We start from the raw sequence: 15,962 nt of genomic DNA on the forward strand, positions 1-15,962 counted from the left end.
TCCCTTTTGTTCTCTCTCTCCTTTTGGGTGCTGTGGTTTGCAAAAGAGGCAATGGGTGACAATCATGTTTGGTCTATAGTCTACTTTCAGCATGCTTCTCCCATCCTGGGAGAATCCTCTGAACACCCTTTATTTGGTGCTCCCTTCTCTGTCTGAGCTCCCTTTTCCCCTAGCATGTGTGGCTGTCCTCCAAGCCATGGAGTAAAATTCCTGGTACTAATCTCGTATTGCCTGCTTCTTAATAGAGAGTCCATAATACCTTTAGAAATCAATGAATGAATCCCAATTTCTGTATCTTTGTACTAGAATCATGGAAGATTATAATAAAAATCAACTTAAACACTTATACTTTCCTTTCACAGAGAGTGAAAATAGCCAAACTTTTGTTGTGGCAAATGCTCAGGGAGCTCCTATGTGTCCTGGGTCCTAGGCTGAGAATCTTCTTACCACTAATGCCATGTTCTAAGGGATATAATTAAATGCCCTTGCATTACGTAGAATTACACTGTAGCACTGTCACCCCATTGTTCATCGATTTGCGAGAACGGGCACCAGTAATGTCTTCATTCATCCCTGTCGAGTGCTAGTGTAGTCCAATGGCATCTGCTCGCTCCAGGAACACGAAGTGAGATTTGTTGTTACTGTTTTTGGCAAATAGAATATGTCATGGGTAACTTGCCAGGCTCTGCCGTGCAGGCAGGATACTCTTGGTAGCTTGCCAGGCTCTCTGAGAGGGACAGAGAAATTGAACTCCGGTCGGCCGCATACAAGGCAAATGCCCAACCCGTTGTTCTATGCTCCAGCCCAGTAGGATTACAAAGATCCTTTAAAAATCAGGAATAATAGAAACTTTTAAAAATTAATTTATTCCCTGGGGGAAATGGACAACCCATAAATTAAAAAAAAAAAAAAAGAAAGAACTTTGCTTTATAACTCTACGTTTCAGCCAAGTGTCATTCTAACCCCCTGCTGATATATTCAATGCAATTCCCTTCCATAACATTCAGTGCTTTGACCACATGATTTAGTTCTTTTACCTCTAATTTATTCACTTCCATCCTCCTTTCCTTCTGGTAACCACTAATTTGGTAGACACAATATTAATGACAGGGTTTTTGTTTGTTTGTTTGTTTGTTTTTGGTTTTATTTTTACAGCTATTTCCTACTAGTTCTATTAAAGTAACACTTAACCAAACATTTTTGTGTGGCTAATATTTTCCTGTTAATTTTTTTTCAGATTATCCCTTTGAATTCCTCTGGAAAATCTGTATGGAACTCTTTTGAAGACTGCCCTGAAATTTATCTTGGGAACAAGTAAACAAAGCAATGTCACGTCCAGCTGAGGATGGGCACAAGGAAAGTAGCCACACAGAATGGCTACTTTCTGGCAAGTAGTTCATTTGCATTCTCTTGGCCCTTGAGCTCAAAGGAAGAAGAGTTTTTTTTTTCCAGACAGCCATTTTGAGTCATGGAAAACAAGCTGATGAAACTCATGGAAAGAGCCAAAGAATGCTCCCTCCCCTCCTTCTCCAGGGGCCCATAATTATTCAGCTTACCACGGCCCCAAGGAATCCAAACCCAGTCAAGGATGAGAACCCTTTTTTTCTCATTGGCCCACAATCCAGATTCTGATTTGACGAATAAGTTTTCCTCTCCAGATGTGATGACCTGGATTGTTGGCATCTACCTCTGATTGCATTTTGAATTTTGCCTCCTTTTAATAGTGGGGGTATTTTTTTTTAAATTCAAGGATGCCAAAATAAAATGGATTGAAGTAAAATGTTTGACTATTTAAATTGAACAGCAACTGTTTCCTCTGATTATTTGGAGTTTCATTGTTTTATATCTCTCCTTAATGTTAAGAATATTTATAGTCATTTATGACAATTCATTCTTATATAAAGGACAACTCTTCACATTGCATATATGGAAATGTCCTAGAATAAAAAACTGCTTATCTAAGTAGGTCTTCAGAATTTGACTGCAGGATTGAATATGAATAACAAGTTAACAGAAATAAATATTTTGGCTTACGGATTGGAATTGGAAGGTACTTCATTTCCAATCACAAATTGAGATATTAATTACAAAATATAGGAATTAAAATTTTCATAATATAGCAGAATAAGAGTAATGATTCTTTATATTTCTATTTAATAACCTAAGTTAAAGTAATGGGATATCAGAAGAGGGAAATATCATTTCTGCATCAAGGCTTTTAAAAATGGCAGTTTGGGGCTGGAGAGAGAATAAAACAGATAAGGCATTTGCCTTGCATGCAGATGACCCCTATTCAATCCCCAGCACCTATATGATCCTCCAAAGATAGCCAGGTCCCACTCCAGATCACAGAGCCAGGAATAGCACTGTGGGTTGTGGTCCCAACTCCTCCCACAGATTTGGCAAAAAACAATTTTCTGCTGCATATAGGAGAGTATTGCTTGGGTATGGGGTTTCCAGCAGGCATTTAGGGGTGGATATTCTCTGATGTAAGGCTATCTTACAATTTTTGAGAAGTGCAGTTATTTGTTTCCTTGTACATCACCTCTTCTGTCCAGACAAATGCCTTAGAAATCAATTGGAACTTGGTTTACAAAAGGTATACATTAAGCTTCAAATTCTGTGCAGTTGCAGTCGCTTGCAGAAGTGAATGATTAAAAGAGTTTCAAACAGATACTGTGGAGTACAGAAATAAACGGTGACACTGCCTGCTTGCAACAAGCCTTCCATCTGGTTGTGGGCACGGGGCATGCGTCCCAGTAAGCTGTAGCAGTTGACACTGGGGATAAGATCGGGGTCATTTATGTGCTTCTGCCAAAGATTCACAGACCCATAGACCCATTCTTGGTAGGGGTTCCTCAGGCGAGGGAATTTGAGAAGCTTTGAGTAGACTCTTAAAGCTGTGAACAGGATCTCTAAGATGGCTCAGAATCCCCCAAGTATCCGTTTTCTCTGCTTTTAACGCTGGAGAGATAGCACAGCGGTAGGGCGTTTGCCTTGCACGCCGTCAACATGACCGACCCGGTTCGATTCCTCCGCCCCTCTCGGAGAGCCCGGCAAGCTGTGGAGAGTATCTCGCCCACCCGGCAGAGCCTGGCAAGCCCCTGTGACGTATTCGATATGCCAGACACAGTAACAACAAAGTCTCCAATGGAGACGTTACTGGGCCCGCTCGAGCAAATCGACGAACAACGGGAGGGCCTTTACCTTTACCTTTACCTTTACCTGCTTTTATAGCCTTTTTGGTATAGACATTTTTGGAGCCTCCCAAGCTGTGTTCTGGGTCCAGAAAGCCACTCCTGTAGACCCTTGACTAACTGGGCTGAACAGGGCAATGCTCAGGCCTGGTGAAGTGGTGCTGCTCTGACCCCCGCGCACTGGGCTATAGCAGCAATGCTGGGCTGGGGCTGGATCTTCCAGAGTGCCACGTAGCCCTGCTCTGGGGGACTGACCTGTAGGCCTCAGGCACTCCTGACACTTGAGCTGGCTCCATAGCCTCCTGGCCCTCACCCTGCTTTCATATGTTATTCATCGTTATTAATTCACAATTGTTTTCTCTAGCCATGTTCTGCTCACCAGCATATCCCTGGAAGCCGGTATGATGCTTGGTACATCTAGTAGGTTCTTAATAAACTGTGTGGGATGAGGAACCATTTGTTGGATCTGCACAACCCATCAGGCACATGTTTTATTATTTATTTGGAGGCCATACCCAGCAGTATTCGGGGCTTCCTCCTGGCTCTGCACTCAGAAATTACTCCTGGCCATGCTTAGGGGATCATTTGCGATGCCAGGGATTGAATCTGGGTTGGCCGCATGTAAGGCAAGCCCCCAACCCACTGTACTATTGCTCCAGCCCCAGGAACATGCTTTATACACTCTCGCTTCCTCCCCGACTCCCCGGTTCAGGTAGTACTTCCCACTAGGAACCCGGGGGAGTGTTTCAGGACTATGCCTGGGCTCAGGCGAATACCAATTGGACTCCATGTCATTCAGATGCAAGCTTGGACTGCCCCAGGGTTCACACTATGGGGACAGATAGGGCAGAGGGACTGGGATGCTAAGAAAAGGAATCCCAGTGGGAGCACTGGCCATGTTCTCATCTGGGAATGGGAAAGGCTGGGGTGATTGTGTGCTTGAAGGGGATCCTGGTCTGTGTGTTCAAAAAGTGTGGGTGCATGACACGTGGGATTGGTGGTCTGGGACTGCTTCCTCCACTCCGGAAGGCTGACAAAGATGGGTGAACAAAGGAGGAAATGGGGCCAGACTGGTTGGTGATCAGTTGCTGTTTATTCTAAACTCCATCTCTGTACTAGACTCACCTCCTCTCACTCCAGTCTCCCACTCCTCATATTCCAGTCTCCCACTGCTCTCATCCCCCTCTCCTTGCACCCAGTCTCACCGCCTTAGTAGTTACAGAGAAAATCATGAAGGGCTGGGAGTAGCAAATACATATAAGTGTGGTTGTACAATCAACAGATGTAAAGTCCTTCCATCCGGGGAAGCTTCTTCTAAGACAAATTTTCATCTTGCAAGGAGATCCACCTAAGGCAGAATACCATCTAGGGGCAAATTTCTCCTTTCCTTAGTTCATATCCATTTAAACAGTTATCTTAATCTACTTCTTAATAATATTAGTCAAAATCTGCTTCTCATTCATTCTATATGGACCAGTAAGAGAAACATTAATCTTATAGGATAGCTTTCCTGGGGACATCTCACTACAGATCCCAGACTACAGCCAGAAGACCAGATTCATCCTTCCTAACACCAGCATGGTCCTTACCTGATTTTTTCTCTTTGGATCATGACAGAATTTGTTTGTGACCATGCTCTTAACTTATTATAAGTTTTGGCCTGTCCTGTTTCGATGCCAGGGTAGCTTACAGCTTTTCCTGGGTACACCCAATCTCTCATTGGGATTCTCCTTTTGGGGTGCTAGGAACTCAGGGCAACTGAGGCTTAGGTCGAATAAATATGGCAGATGCCCAGGAGTAAATATTATTTGGAATCAATGAATTCCCAAGTTACAAAGCATAGAATTAGCTGTCTTCCCGTGTCTATACAAAAAGAACATTGCTCTAAACTAAATTATGTAAAAGATATAAAGGAAAGAGAAAAGCAATATTTCACTTGCATATACAAAATACAGCACTGCAGAGCCTGGCAAGCTACCCGTGGCATAGTCGATATGCCAAAAACAGTAACAATAATGGGTCTCATTCCCCTGACACTGAAAGAGCCTCCAATACAACAGCATTGGGAAAGACGAGTAAGGAGAGGCTACCAAATTCTCAGGGCTGGGACGAGTAAAGATGTTACTGGACCCGCTTAAGTAAATTGATGAACAACCGGATGGCAGTGATACAGTGATACAAAATACAGAGCCTAGAAGAATCTGAGTTTACAAGTCACAAGGTATGATTTGGGAATAAGTGATTAACAGGGGAAGCAGAGTACAGAGGAGAAGTTGAAGATAAACACAGAGGAATAGGAGTGATTCGGGAGTACTGTAATGGGTGTAACCCAGCTGAAGGGGAGCATGTGATCTGAGCCACACCACTTTCATCCTCTCTCTCTCAGGACTTGATTGAGGGGTGCAGGGATAAAGGATCCAAGTTTATTTATCCCAGTAGCAGAATAGAGAGATTCTTGCTTCTAGCATAGTGAGAAATTTCACCCAAATATCTTAGCTCTGGGCTGATCTAGCCTTCCCTTTGATTCTATGGGCTACCAGTAGTATTCTTGCAAAAATTTCCCCCACCACCCAGGTCTCCACAGTTGGTTTCCGTGGCTTGCTGGATACCACATCTAACGTTGTTTGAATTTCCTAAAGCCATAGGGTGTCTGAGCTCTAAGAAATCTTATAAATCAACTATTTCAATTCCCTCATTTTACAGCTGAAGAACTGCAAGTCCCCCCGAGTTTGAGGGTTTCCCTCAAGGCCCATCAGAGAGCTTGTCCAAGACTGAGCCGAGCATAAGACAAGGGCACTTTTACCCACTGTTTGAGCCCATAGTTTATTTTAGTCCCTTTTAAGTATAAACCACACTTCCCTGTCCCACTTTCTCAGCAAGGCTTAATAGAAGACCGTGATTTAAAAGTCATTCCATTTCCCCAGCAGACCATCTCTTTGCATAGTTTAAACTCTTGTTTCAGAGACAGTTGCTTCTGAGATGTTACATCTGGCAACGGCGGACATCATTTATTCCCTTAGATGGGGACTTGATACTTTCCAGCGATCTTGAAATGTTTATTTCTCCCTGACATGAAATTTGTGCTTGGAGAGGAAGCAGCTTACTCTAGGGAAACATATGGGCTACAGTTCTGAAAGTGATTATTTGCCATTTCTAAGTCATTTCTAGCTCTGTGCATTTGGGAGAACCTTCCTTGGCTCACATAATATATAAATATCTACTCTGAGACTGGAGAGGTAGCACAGCAGGTGACTTGCTTGCCTTGCATGTGCTTTTCCTAAGTTTGATCTGTGTCACCACATATGGTCCCCAGATTCATGCCAGGAATGATCCCTGAGCTCAGAGCCAAGAGTAAGCCCTGAGCACTGTCAGGTGTAGCCCCCCCCAAACAGAAACAAAATAAATAATATCTACTCCATTGGGGTTGCTTTGCAGCAATCCTTGCTCCTCTAACCACTGCTAAAATAGCTAATGTTGGGACAGGAGTGGGAAGGCAGGGGAATTAATAACAGTACTGATTTTGTGCTTGCCACTGCTTTCAACACTTGGAAAATATCAGTTAAGTCGTTTTATTTCTCAATATGAGAAGATAAATATCATCAGTCTAATGTATAGGTGAAGAGATTAAGGTGACGAGTGGTCAAGTAACTTGTTCAAGATACCATGGCTAATTTTTAAAACCAGTTTTTAGTAGCATACCCAGCTGCCAACTGTGATCAGGACTGACTGGCACAGTGCTCAGGAGAGAGTCCCAAGTTGATGCTCTGATGTACTAGGACTCAAACTGAAGGGCTCACATAAGCCAGGCAAGTACTCTACCACTGGGCTATCTGGCTATCCCAGCCATGTAGCTGTTAAATGTCAGTATTGAGATATGAACCCAGATGGTCTAGTTTTAAAGTCCGTGCTCTTAACTTCCCATTCTCTTGCAACTAAATTATTGAACTTCTTATTGTAGAAGTAAGAAGAGATCTTCTTTTTAAAGAAAAAAATTGTGCAATACAACAAATGCCTCTTCACCAATATACTAAGGAGCACTGTACTGTGAATCTTTTGCTTCCCAGCAATGCATGGAGGGGACACTTAGAAAGAGTCCTCCTTCAGAAGTATCCCCACACACAAACACTTTCCTGGGTCTCCTGCATTACTTGACTGTTCAAGAACTCAATTTATATGAGAGGCACACACACACATACACAGAGAGAGAGAGAGAGACAGAGAGAGAGAGAGAGAGAGCACTGCACAGAAGAAAGTTTTTGCTCTTGATGTTCATAAAATAGGGCCAATAAGTAGTTATTTAATTGATTGTAAATTATTTTCTCATCTCAAACTCCCCTTGAGTGAAAACACTAATTGCATTTTAAAAATACCCAAATATTGATAACAAAGAACTGTAAACTGTGTGGGGGTAGAGGAGGAGGTGGCGTGGAGAAACCTTATCCGCAAAGTTGAAAACACATTGAAAACACATTTTTCTACTCGAAATATGCTACAGAGAGACAGGAAGTCATTCCTACTCCCTTCCCATGTTGGCTAACAGACAACGGAGGTTTTATTCTTAAGCAATTTATTAGTAAAAATTTTCTTCTGTGTCAAAACAAATCAACAGGGCTTAAGGATTCTATCACAGAAGTGTTTTTTTCTTATATTGCTCTTTATGTGATGTGAATATATGGTAGAAAAAGGGCATTCAACAGGTGTCTACTTTATTCACCTATCAAAATAATAGATAAATACTGAAAGAAAAATTCTCAATTTTTCATTAATCACGACTTATGGAATTATTAGGTCAATGTGTGCAAGAAGAACCGGTTTTTATATCATTTTTTCAGTGCCAGAAATTTCATCAGAGACAGAAATCTTGGGGGGGGCTGGGTGATGAGGAACTTGCTGAATGATAAGGGATCGCAGGGTCAATGGGAAGGACAGCAGCGAGGTAAGGGAAGGAGATGGGAGCTTTCCTGTCTTTCTTGGGAACCAGTATTTGGACCCTGGGCTCCCATTTTCCTGGAGACTCACATTCACTTTCCTGTGCCCCAAATGTCTGAGACATCATCTTTCTAATTGACACACCTAGAGAGCTGAGCAATGCAAACTTCCCTAACATTTCAGTACCCAGACTTAGTTGCTATACAATCTTTTTCAGTGAAAATGTTATTGAAGTCTGTTTTGCTTGGACACTTCCTTTGGTTCTGAACATATTGCAGAAGTGAGTTATTTAGCCTGACATTTCAGTACAGCACCTACCTGCTGTCAGGCATAGTCTTGTGGCAAAGGCAGGTTACCCAAACAATGATAATGCAGCCTGGAGAGGCCTTGTGAAGGAAGTGCTTCATTAAAGGAATCCCAGACAAGGAACACATAAATGAAGGTTAAAGAGAGAAGTGAAGGAGACTACCTGGGGAAGGCAAGACAAACAGACTTGAAGGGACATTGGCCAGTCTGGAAAACATTTGAAGGTGCTTGGGTAATGATGTGATGAAAAAGGGTCTCTGATTTAAGACCTCTGTTCACAAATACACACACACAGAGAGAGAGAGAGAGAGAGAGAGAGAGAGAGAGAGAGAGAGAGAGAGAGAGAGATACAGAGATAGAGAGATGGAGAGAGACAGAGAGAGACACACGCTGTCTGCTTCTTTTGGAAATAGTAATCACTATGTTGTCCTTCATTTGTAGTAATCACTATACTGTCATTTATTTCAAGGACATTGCAGTGGTTTGTGTAAGAGAGGGAGGTGATGTTTTTCAGCTTAAGAATGTCAAAGTTCAAGTGCCGGAGCAATAGCACAGAGGGGAGAGCACTTACGCTACACACAGTTCACCCTGCTTCAATCCCCAACATTCCCAACATTCTCTGTGATCCCTGGACCTTCCAGGAGTGATTCTTGAGTGCAGAGCCAGGAAAAAACCCTGAGCACTACAGGGTGTAACACCACCTTCCCCTCACAAAAAGAAATAAAATGACCTTCTATGTCTATCCCTTTCTTTCTGACTCATTTCACTTAGTATGATACTCTCCATGTCTATCCTTTTACAAGCAAAGTTCATGACTTCCTCTCTCCTGACAGCTGCATAGTATTTCATTGTGTAGATGTACCAAAGTTTCTTTAACCAGTCATCTGTTCTAGGGCACTTGGGTTGTTTCCAGATTTGGGCTATTGTGAATAGTGCTGTAATGAACACATAGGTACAGATGTCTTCATTTTTATTGTGCTTTTTTGCATCCTTGGGATATATTCCCAGAAGTGGTATTGCGGGAAGCTCAATTGCTAGTTTTTGAAGGACTGTCCATATTATTTTCCAGAAAGGCTGGACTAGTGGACATTCCCACCAACAGTGAAAGAGTGTCACTTTTCCCCCACATCCACTGGTGGCTTTTGTTCTTTTGAATGTGTGCCAGTCTCTGTGGTGCGAAATGATATCTCATTTGTGGAGTATAAAACAACATAACATTAGGCTGACACCTAAGTATAGTAGATACACGAGACAGATAGATTGCTCCATAGCTGGAAGCCTGCCTCATGAGCAAAGAGGAGAAGGCAGCTGGAATAGAGAAGGGATCACTAAGAAAAAGATGGCTGGAGGTATCAATTGGGGTGGGAGATGTGTGCAGAAAGTGGATAAAGAACCAGACATGATAACCTCTCAGGGTCTGTATTGCAAACCATAATGCCCAAAAGTAGAGAGAGATTATGGTGAATCATGTCTGGGGATGATGGGAAAGGGGGGGGGTATACTGGGGATATTGGTGGTGGGGAATGTGCACTGGTGGAGGGATGGGTGTTTGATCATTGTGTGATTGTAACCCAAACATGAAAGCTTGAAACTATCTCATGGTGATTCAATAAAATTGAAAAAAAAATAAAGAATCAAAATCAGAAAAATTTTTTAAAAAGAAAGAAAGAAAAAGAAAAGATTGTCAAAATTCAAGAAAACCAACCCAGGGAACTACAAGACTCCCCCCTCCCATCCCCCCCTTGGTCAAGGTGTTCCCTGAGCACGCAGGCCAGAGGGAATAATCCCCAACAAGGTTTAGGACTGCATCAGAAGTGGGACTTTCATCCTGCTCAGCCACCAATGCAGCCAACTTCCCCACAAGTATAGCGGTGTGGGGCAGAGGTTGGCCTCCGGGGTCTGGTCACTCATGCAGCCACTGTTATATTCCCCTTTTCCAGCACTTTGGACTCACATATCAGTCTCCATTACCTAATTCTGAGGAGGACAGCTTGGCTATCCCAAACACATTAGGCCAATAGTCCACTAGCCTATTCCAAACTCAACAAAATAACGGTGAACACAAGAAACTTAACATGTCTAATATAAAAGAACACAGGCTCCGAAGCTGCACTAAAGGCCTCACAGAGGAAGACTAAAGATGAAATCAATATTTCAGAAGGGGAAAAAGGTGACCACCATCTACCAACCTCATCCAGAATCCTTTCTTGCAGCAAGAGGGGGACACTAATAGTGAATTGTAGGATCCCACCTCCGTACTACCACAACAACATGAAGAAATAGCAAAAATCCCCAAGACAAGGAGTGGATGAAGAAGAGATGGAGAGACACAGCAGCGAGTCCCAGAAGACACCACAGCGCTGGAGATCTCTTCAGACCCCATACCGAGTTGATTTCACCAGCACACCCTAGATGGAGAAGGTGCTCTCTTCCTGCCTTCTCCAGATGGAATCCTGGCGACCAAGAGCTTCTACATGCAAGGCCCAGAATAGGGACTGGCAAATTTCTCTTTCTGCCTGAAGGCACAGCAGCCTGCAGCCTGACACCCTTTGATGTAGAAACGGCCTAGCTACACAGTGAACCTCATCAAGCTGCCAAGCCACCAAATTATTTCAGCTCCACAGATCCTGTATCATGTGGCCGTGCAACACATCCAAATTTCATAGTGCTGTCAGCCCTGTAAGATCACAGCAAATCTGATGAGAAAGTTGCATAGAAGACCACCAAGTTCAGTAAGTGAAAACAACAACAGAAAGCTCATCTAGCATCAACCAGCGCAGTAAATCTGACTTCGATAACTCCATTGTGAAATATAACAATGATCACAAATTAACAATTACTGATTGAAGTTTTGATAATTTCATTCACTGTGAGTTGTGACAAAAATATAAAGTAAATTTGTTTGTGTCTTTCAGGCTTTCAGAGGGCAGGTTGAGGTGGTGGGTGGGAAACTGAAGACATTGGTGGAGGAAAGTTCACACTGGTGGTGAAATTGATGTTGGAACAATGCATGTCTAACACTGTATCATAAACAAATTGGCAAATAATGATGTTATCACAAAAAATTTTTAAAGAGAGTTCAGAAAGCCTCTCTCTGCCTTTGCTGTAGATCAAGTGACTATAAGTCAAAAGAAACCACTTTTCAAAACAGAATATTTTGGGGGTGACTATTTTGATGCCTTTCAGAGGGTGAGAAGAAATTGAAATAAGAGTTGCCCAATGAGATGAAGAGACACATACAAAGAAATCAAGGACTCTACTTAGAAACTATGGGCTGAAGGTGAAGAAAGGCAGTAGTCAATGGTGAGAGCTAGACTTTTGACAGAGATAGTGTTATGTGCCCCAACAAAGACAGAGAAACTCAGAGGAGAGAGCAAATATCACACATTGACTGTGAACATGTTTAATGGTATTTTAAAATAATGATGAGTAGAAGCCTGGTCCAAGTTAACTAAACACTGATATAAGCATGTGCTTCTCTTTTATTTTTATCTCATGGCTTGTTTTCATTTTACTCTAGAAAGGAAAAAATATGACAAGCTCAAAGGAACAAAAAGAGAACATTAGGATATGGTATATGGAGGACTTACTTCCCACTTTCCAAAATCAGTAAGTCTTTTTAAGGTAACTGATTTTAGGCTATTGGATGCATGTTATCCCCATGTGAAATAGATGCCTTTGTAGTGACTGACCAACTGCTGCCTTTACCACTTAGACAGAGGAGCAGCTGAGAGACAGACTGAGTACTGCTCAGCACACAAACAATATTTCACAAATGACTTCCCTTGCAGAAATGTTGAGTCCTCACTCGGCACTCTTGGCCAGAGACCCAGAATTTTTAAAAAGAAAAAAGAGATGTGGGATACCCGGCTTTGGATTGCTCCACACCTATCTTATGTAAGTTGGCATTATTCAGTCCCTTGAGCAGCAGAATAAATGAAAAAATCCTTAGCAATCAATCACATCACCATTCAAGCAATTGACAGGGTAGACTGGGATCAAGTCGTCCCTTGCCACTGAGAGATCATTTTTACTTTGCAAGGGAAAGATAGTGTGACTCTACATAAATGATTGAGGAGATGCCTGAAATGCAGAGTCTTGGTCCAAAATGGCCAAAATGTTTTCACACCTCATTAGAGGCACCAAATGGTTTGGGCAATGCCAAGCAAATTGCAAATCCATTTTGCAGTCCAGGAAGGTCATTAGGACTCAGATTCACTATGTGCTGAGACCTTTCTTTGCTTTCCATTTATTTCCTTTGAGTGAAATGAAGCTGGAAGAGGGAGCAGAGACCTCAATTCATTCAACCCCAACACATTATTTGTGTCTACAATGTCTCCATAAATTTGGAGCGGGAGAGACAGGATTGCAAATGCAGGGATTTAAATCCCCTCGTGTTACATTTGTCAAGAGGAGCAGATTGTAAACTGCCTCTTGCAAATATGATATGCATTTGGGCATCAAGCTAATAACTCTGAACCACAGACTTGTTCATTTGTGTGGCGTTTCTCTCCAGAAGTTTCTGAAATTGCTTCTGTAGCCCATTACATATTCCAGAGCTGTTCAAATTTAGTAGGAAGATTAGAGCGGCTCTGTGGCTAGGAAAGTTGGAGTCCTTTTTCAATGAGATGGAAACAACACATTTTCTGTGTACACCAACACCGTTGTTGCAAACTATGCATTCCCAATTCTTGGCTAGGGCTTTCTGAGAATGCAAGTACAGATTTGTATAATCACCAAAACTGCCTTGGGCCAGAGAGACAGTGCAGCTGGTAAGGTACTCCCCTTGCAGGTTTGATCTCTAACATTGTATATGGTTCCCTGAGCACTGCCAGGAGTGATCCCTGAACACAGAGCCATACATTAGCCATGATCAGTGCTACGTGTGGGCCCAAAGCAAAGCAAAGCAAAGCAAAGCAAACCAAAGCAAAGCAAAGCAAACCAAACCAAACCAAACCAAACCAAACCCGCCAACCACACAAATAAATCCAACTGTCTTGGAGGGGACATGGAATAAAGGGGAGAATTGGGACAATAACTGGGACAATTATGTAGGGGAGGGGCCACTCTGATGGAGGGTGTTAGGACACTATATGCATGAAACCTTGTCATTGATAGAATTGTCAATCACGGTGACTAAAATTTTAAAAAATAATAATACTGTCATAGAACTGTGTAGGAAGGTTGACCATGAAGAAACCCAAATTATTCACTGCTCCTCCTTTTTCTGGCTGTTCTATCAAAAAAAAAATCTACATATTTTATACTTACCCTCTCTGGCAGGTCCTTTTGCATCCCAAAAGAGCAATTTTCTTCTGCTTCTTTGTTTTAGTTCAAAGCCATTGTTATGTAAGCCATCCGTTAATACATTTCATTATAAAAATTACAAATCACAGTAGGGTCCCCTTAGATCACATTGTCAAGTTCTGACATCTTTCCCTACCTACTCATGTCCCTGATCACCCCTGATCATAAACACTTAATAGCTTTTGAAGTCTCTATTCAGATCTTGTGGTGGTGATTGTTCATTATGCTTACAGTGTGTGTGTATGTGTGTGCATGTGTTATTTTATTTTTAATATTAATAATTCTAATAAATCTAAACTTTATTATAGTTTAGATAACATGGTTGTAATAGTTAATGTTGAGAGTATGATGTACAAATTTTTTTGCATGTGTTATTTTAGATACACATTTTATAAGAATCATACTGTATTTGTTTTTATTTTTTTCTCTCTCTATAATACATTTTTGAGCTCTTTTGGAACAGAGATTGATTCCATTCTGTTATGGACTGAATGTTCGCATCTTCCTGCCTCCCATTTATAATGAAGCCTAACTCTAAATATGATGATATTTAGAAGTGACCTTTTGGGAAAACACCTAGGCCATGGAGGTGGAGCCCTTATGAATGAGATTAGAACCCTTCTAAGCTGAGATGCAAGGAAACGAACTTCCTTTCTCTCCCTCTGCTTTCTGCCATGTGAGGATGTGAGGAGCATTCTCTAACCAGGCGGTAGGTGGGTTCACACCAGACGCTGATCTGCTGACCTACTGAACTTGGCTTTCCGGCCTCTGGAGCCAGAGAAGGAAATGTTGATTTTTAAGTTCTCTCATTGGCTACAGTGACCAAAATGAAACCAAGGCACACTCATTCCCCACCCGGCCCCCACTTCCCTTTATTGTGTTGCTTGTACACTTGAGTGCAGTGTTCACACACCGGCTTACAGTGTTCTTGGGGGGTTGCACACTTGGTTGCCGTATTTGCACACATTTTGTTGTTACAAGTCAGACACTCCATACTTATGGAATAGGGATTGCAATAATTGTCATTAAGGAGATGTAGGGTAGCATCACCTGCAGTGATGTTCAGGGCTCTGCACCCAAGGATCACTCTTGACAGTGCTTGGGGATGCCCAGGTCAAACCCAGGTTGGCTATGTGGAAAGCAAGTGCCCTCTCAACTGCATTGTCACTCTGACCCTTTTCATTTCTGGAGAAAAATGAAGCTCAGGGGTGCAGGAGATGGCTTAGTGATTACAGTACCTACCTTGCAAGCGTGAGGTCATGAGTTTGATTATTGGTGATCCCCATATGTGGTAAGCACAATCTGATGCCTGTTATCCCCACTGCCACCAGTGAGCACAACCAAAATATGTGTGCAACACAACTGTGTAATTCTGCATTTGCCTTGACATCTAGACTGTTTTCTATAGTAAAATTATTTCTGAGAATAACCCTGAATCCTAGACAACACGTTATTCTGCTAAGCTGTTAAGAAAGTGGCAAATGGAGCCTTCACTTGACCTCAACTCAAAATAATCTGCAATCAGAAGTTGGCACATCTGAGAGAGGTCTAATGTAGTTGCTATAGTTCAAGCATCCAGAGCAATATTAGGTGCTGATAAATTATTTGGTGAATGAAAAGTACAAGTCTGAAGTGGACGCTCTGTAAAACCTGAGGGCAAGAATGCAGAATGCCTTATTATTGGGGTTGGAAAACATCTGGCTGTGTTATATCATAAAATGTTAACTATAGAAGTGATTGTGCCCATTTTGGGAATTTTGTTTGTTTGTTTTTGTGCCCCACAAAGCTGTGCTCAGGGCTTACTCCTAGGTCTGCGCTCAGGGATCACCTGCGCTCAGGTGGGCCTCAGAGAACTATATGTAGTTTGGAGGATTGAACCTGGGTTGGCTGTGTGCAAATCAAGTGAATTGCCCACCACACACTCTCTAGCCTTTTATTAGTATTTTATGTTGTAGTATAAATGGTTGTGATTGATTGGGGAGGTAAATAGAAAATGCATAAATATTTTTCCCACTACAATGGTTAGAATTTTAAAAATTTAATTTAATGTTTATAAAGTTGTTCACAATAGTTCATTACAGATAATATTCAAACACTAATCCCACCACCATGTACCTTCCCACCACCATAAGAGGAAAGTGTGCGAGGATTGATGTATTTTATCCTGGAGCCATTTAAACCCTTGTATAAGAAATTATAAATATATACATTAAACCCAAATGT

At 42.0% G+C, this 15,962-nt stretch overlaps 1 protein-coding gene across 1 annotated transcript in view; it reads left to right on the plus strand.

Annotated features, from left to right (window-relative positions):
• TMEM156 (transmembrane protein 156) overlaps positions 1 to 1,284 on the plus strand; it is a 49,444-nt gene extending 48,160 nt beyond the window's left edge. Inside the window, exon 6 of the mRNA XM_056125565.1 lies at positions 1,238 to 1,284. Within this exon, the coding sequence (XP_055981540.1) occupies positions 1,238 to 1,284 (47 nt within the window). The remainder of the gene's footprint in view (positions 1 to 1,237) is intronic.
• The last annotated feature ends 14,678 nt before the right edge of the window (positions 1,285 to 15,962 follow it).

Source organism: Sorex fumeus, unplaced genomic scaffold, assembly GCF_029834395.1.
Source record: "Sorex fumeus unplaced genomic scaffold, SorFum_2.1 ptg000055l, whole genome shotgun sequence".
In the NCBI taxonomy this organism is placed as follows: Eukaryota; Metazoa; Chordata; class Mammalia; order Eulipotyphla; family Soricidae; genus Sorex; species Sorex fumeus.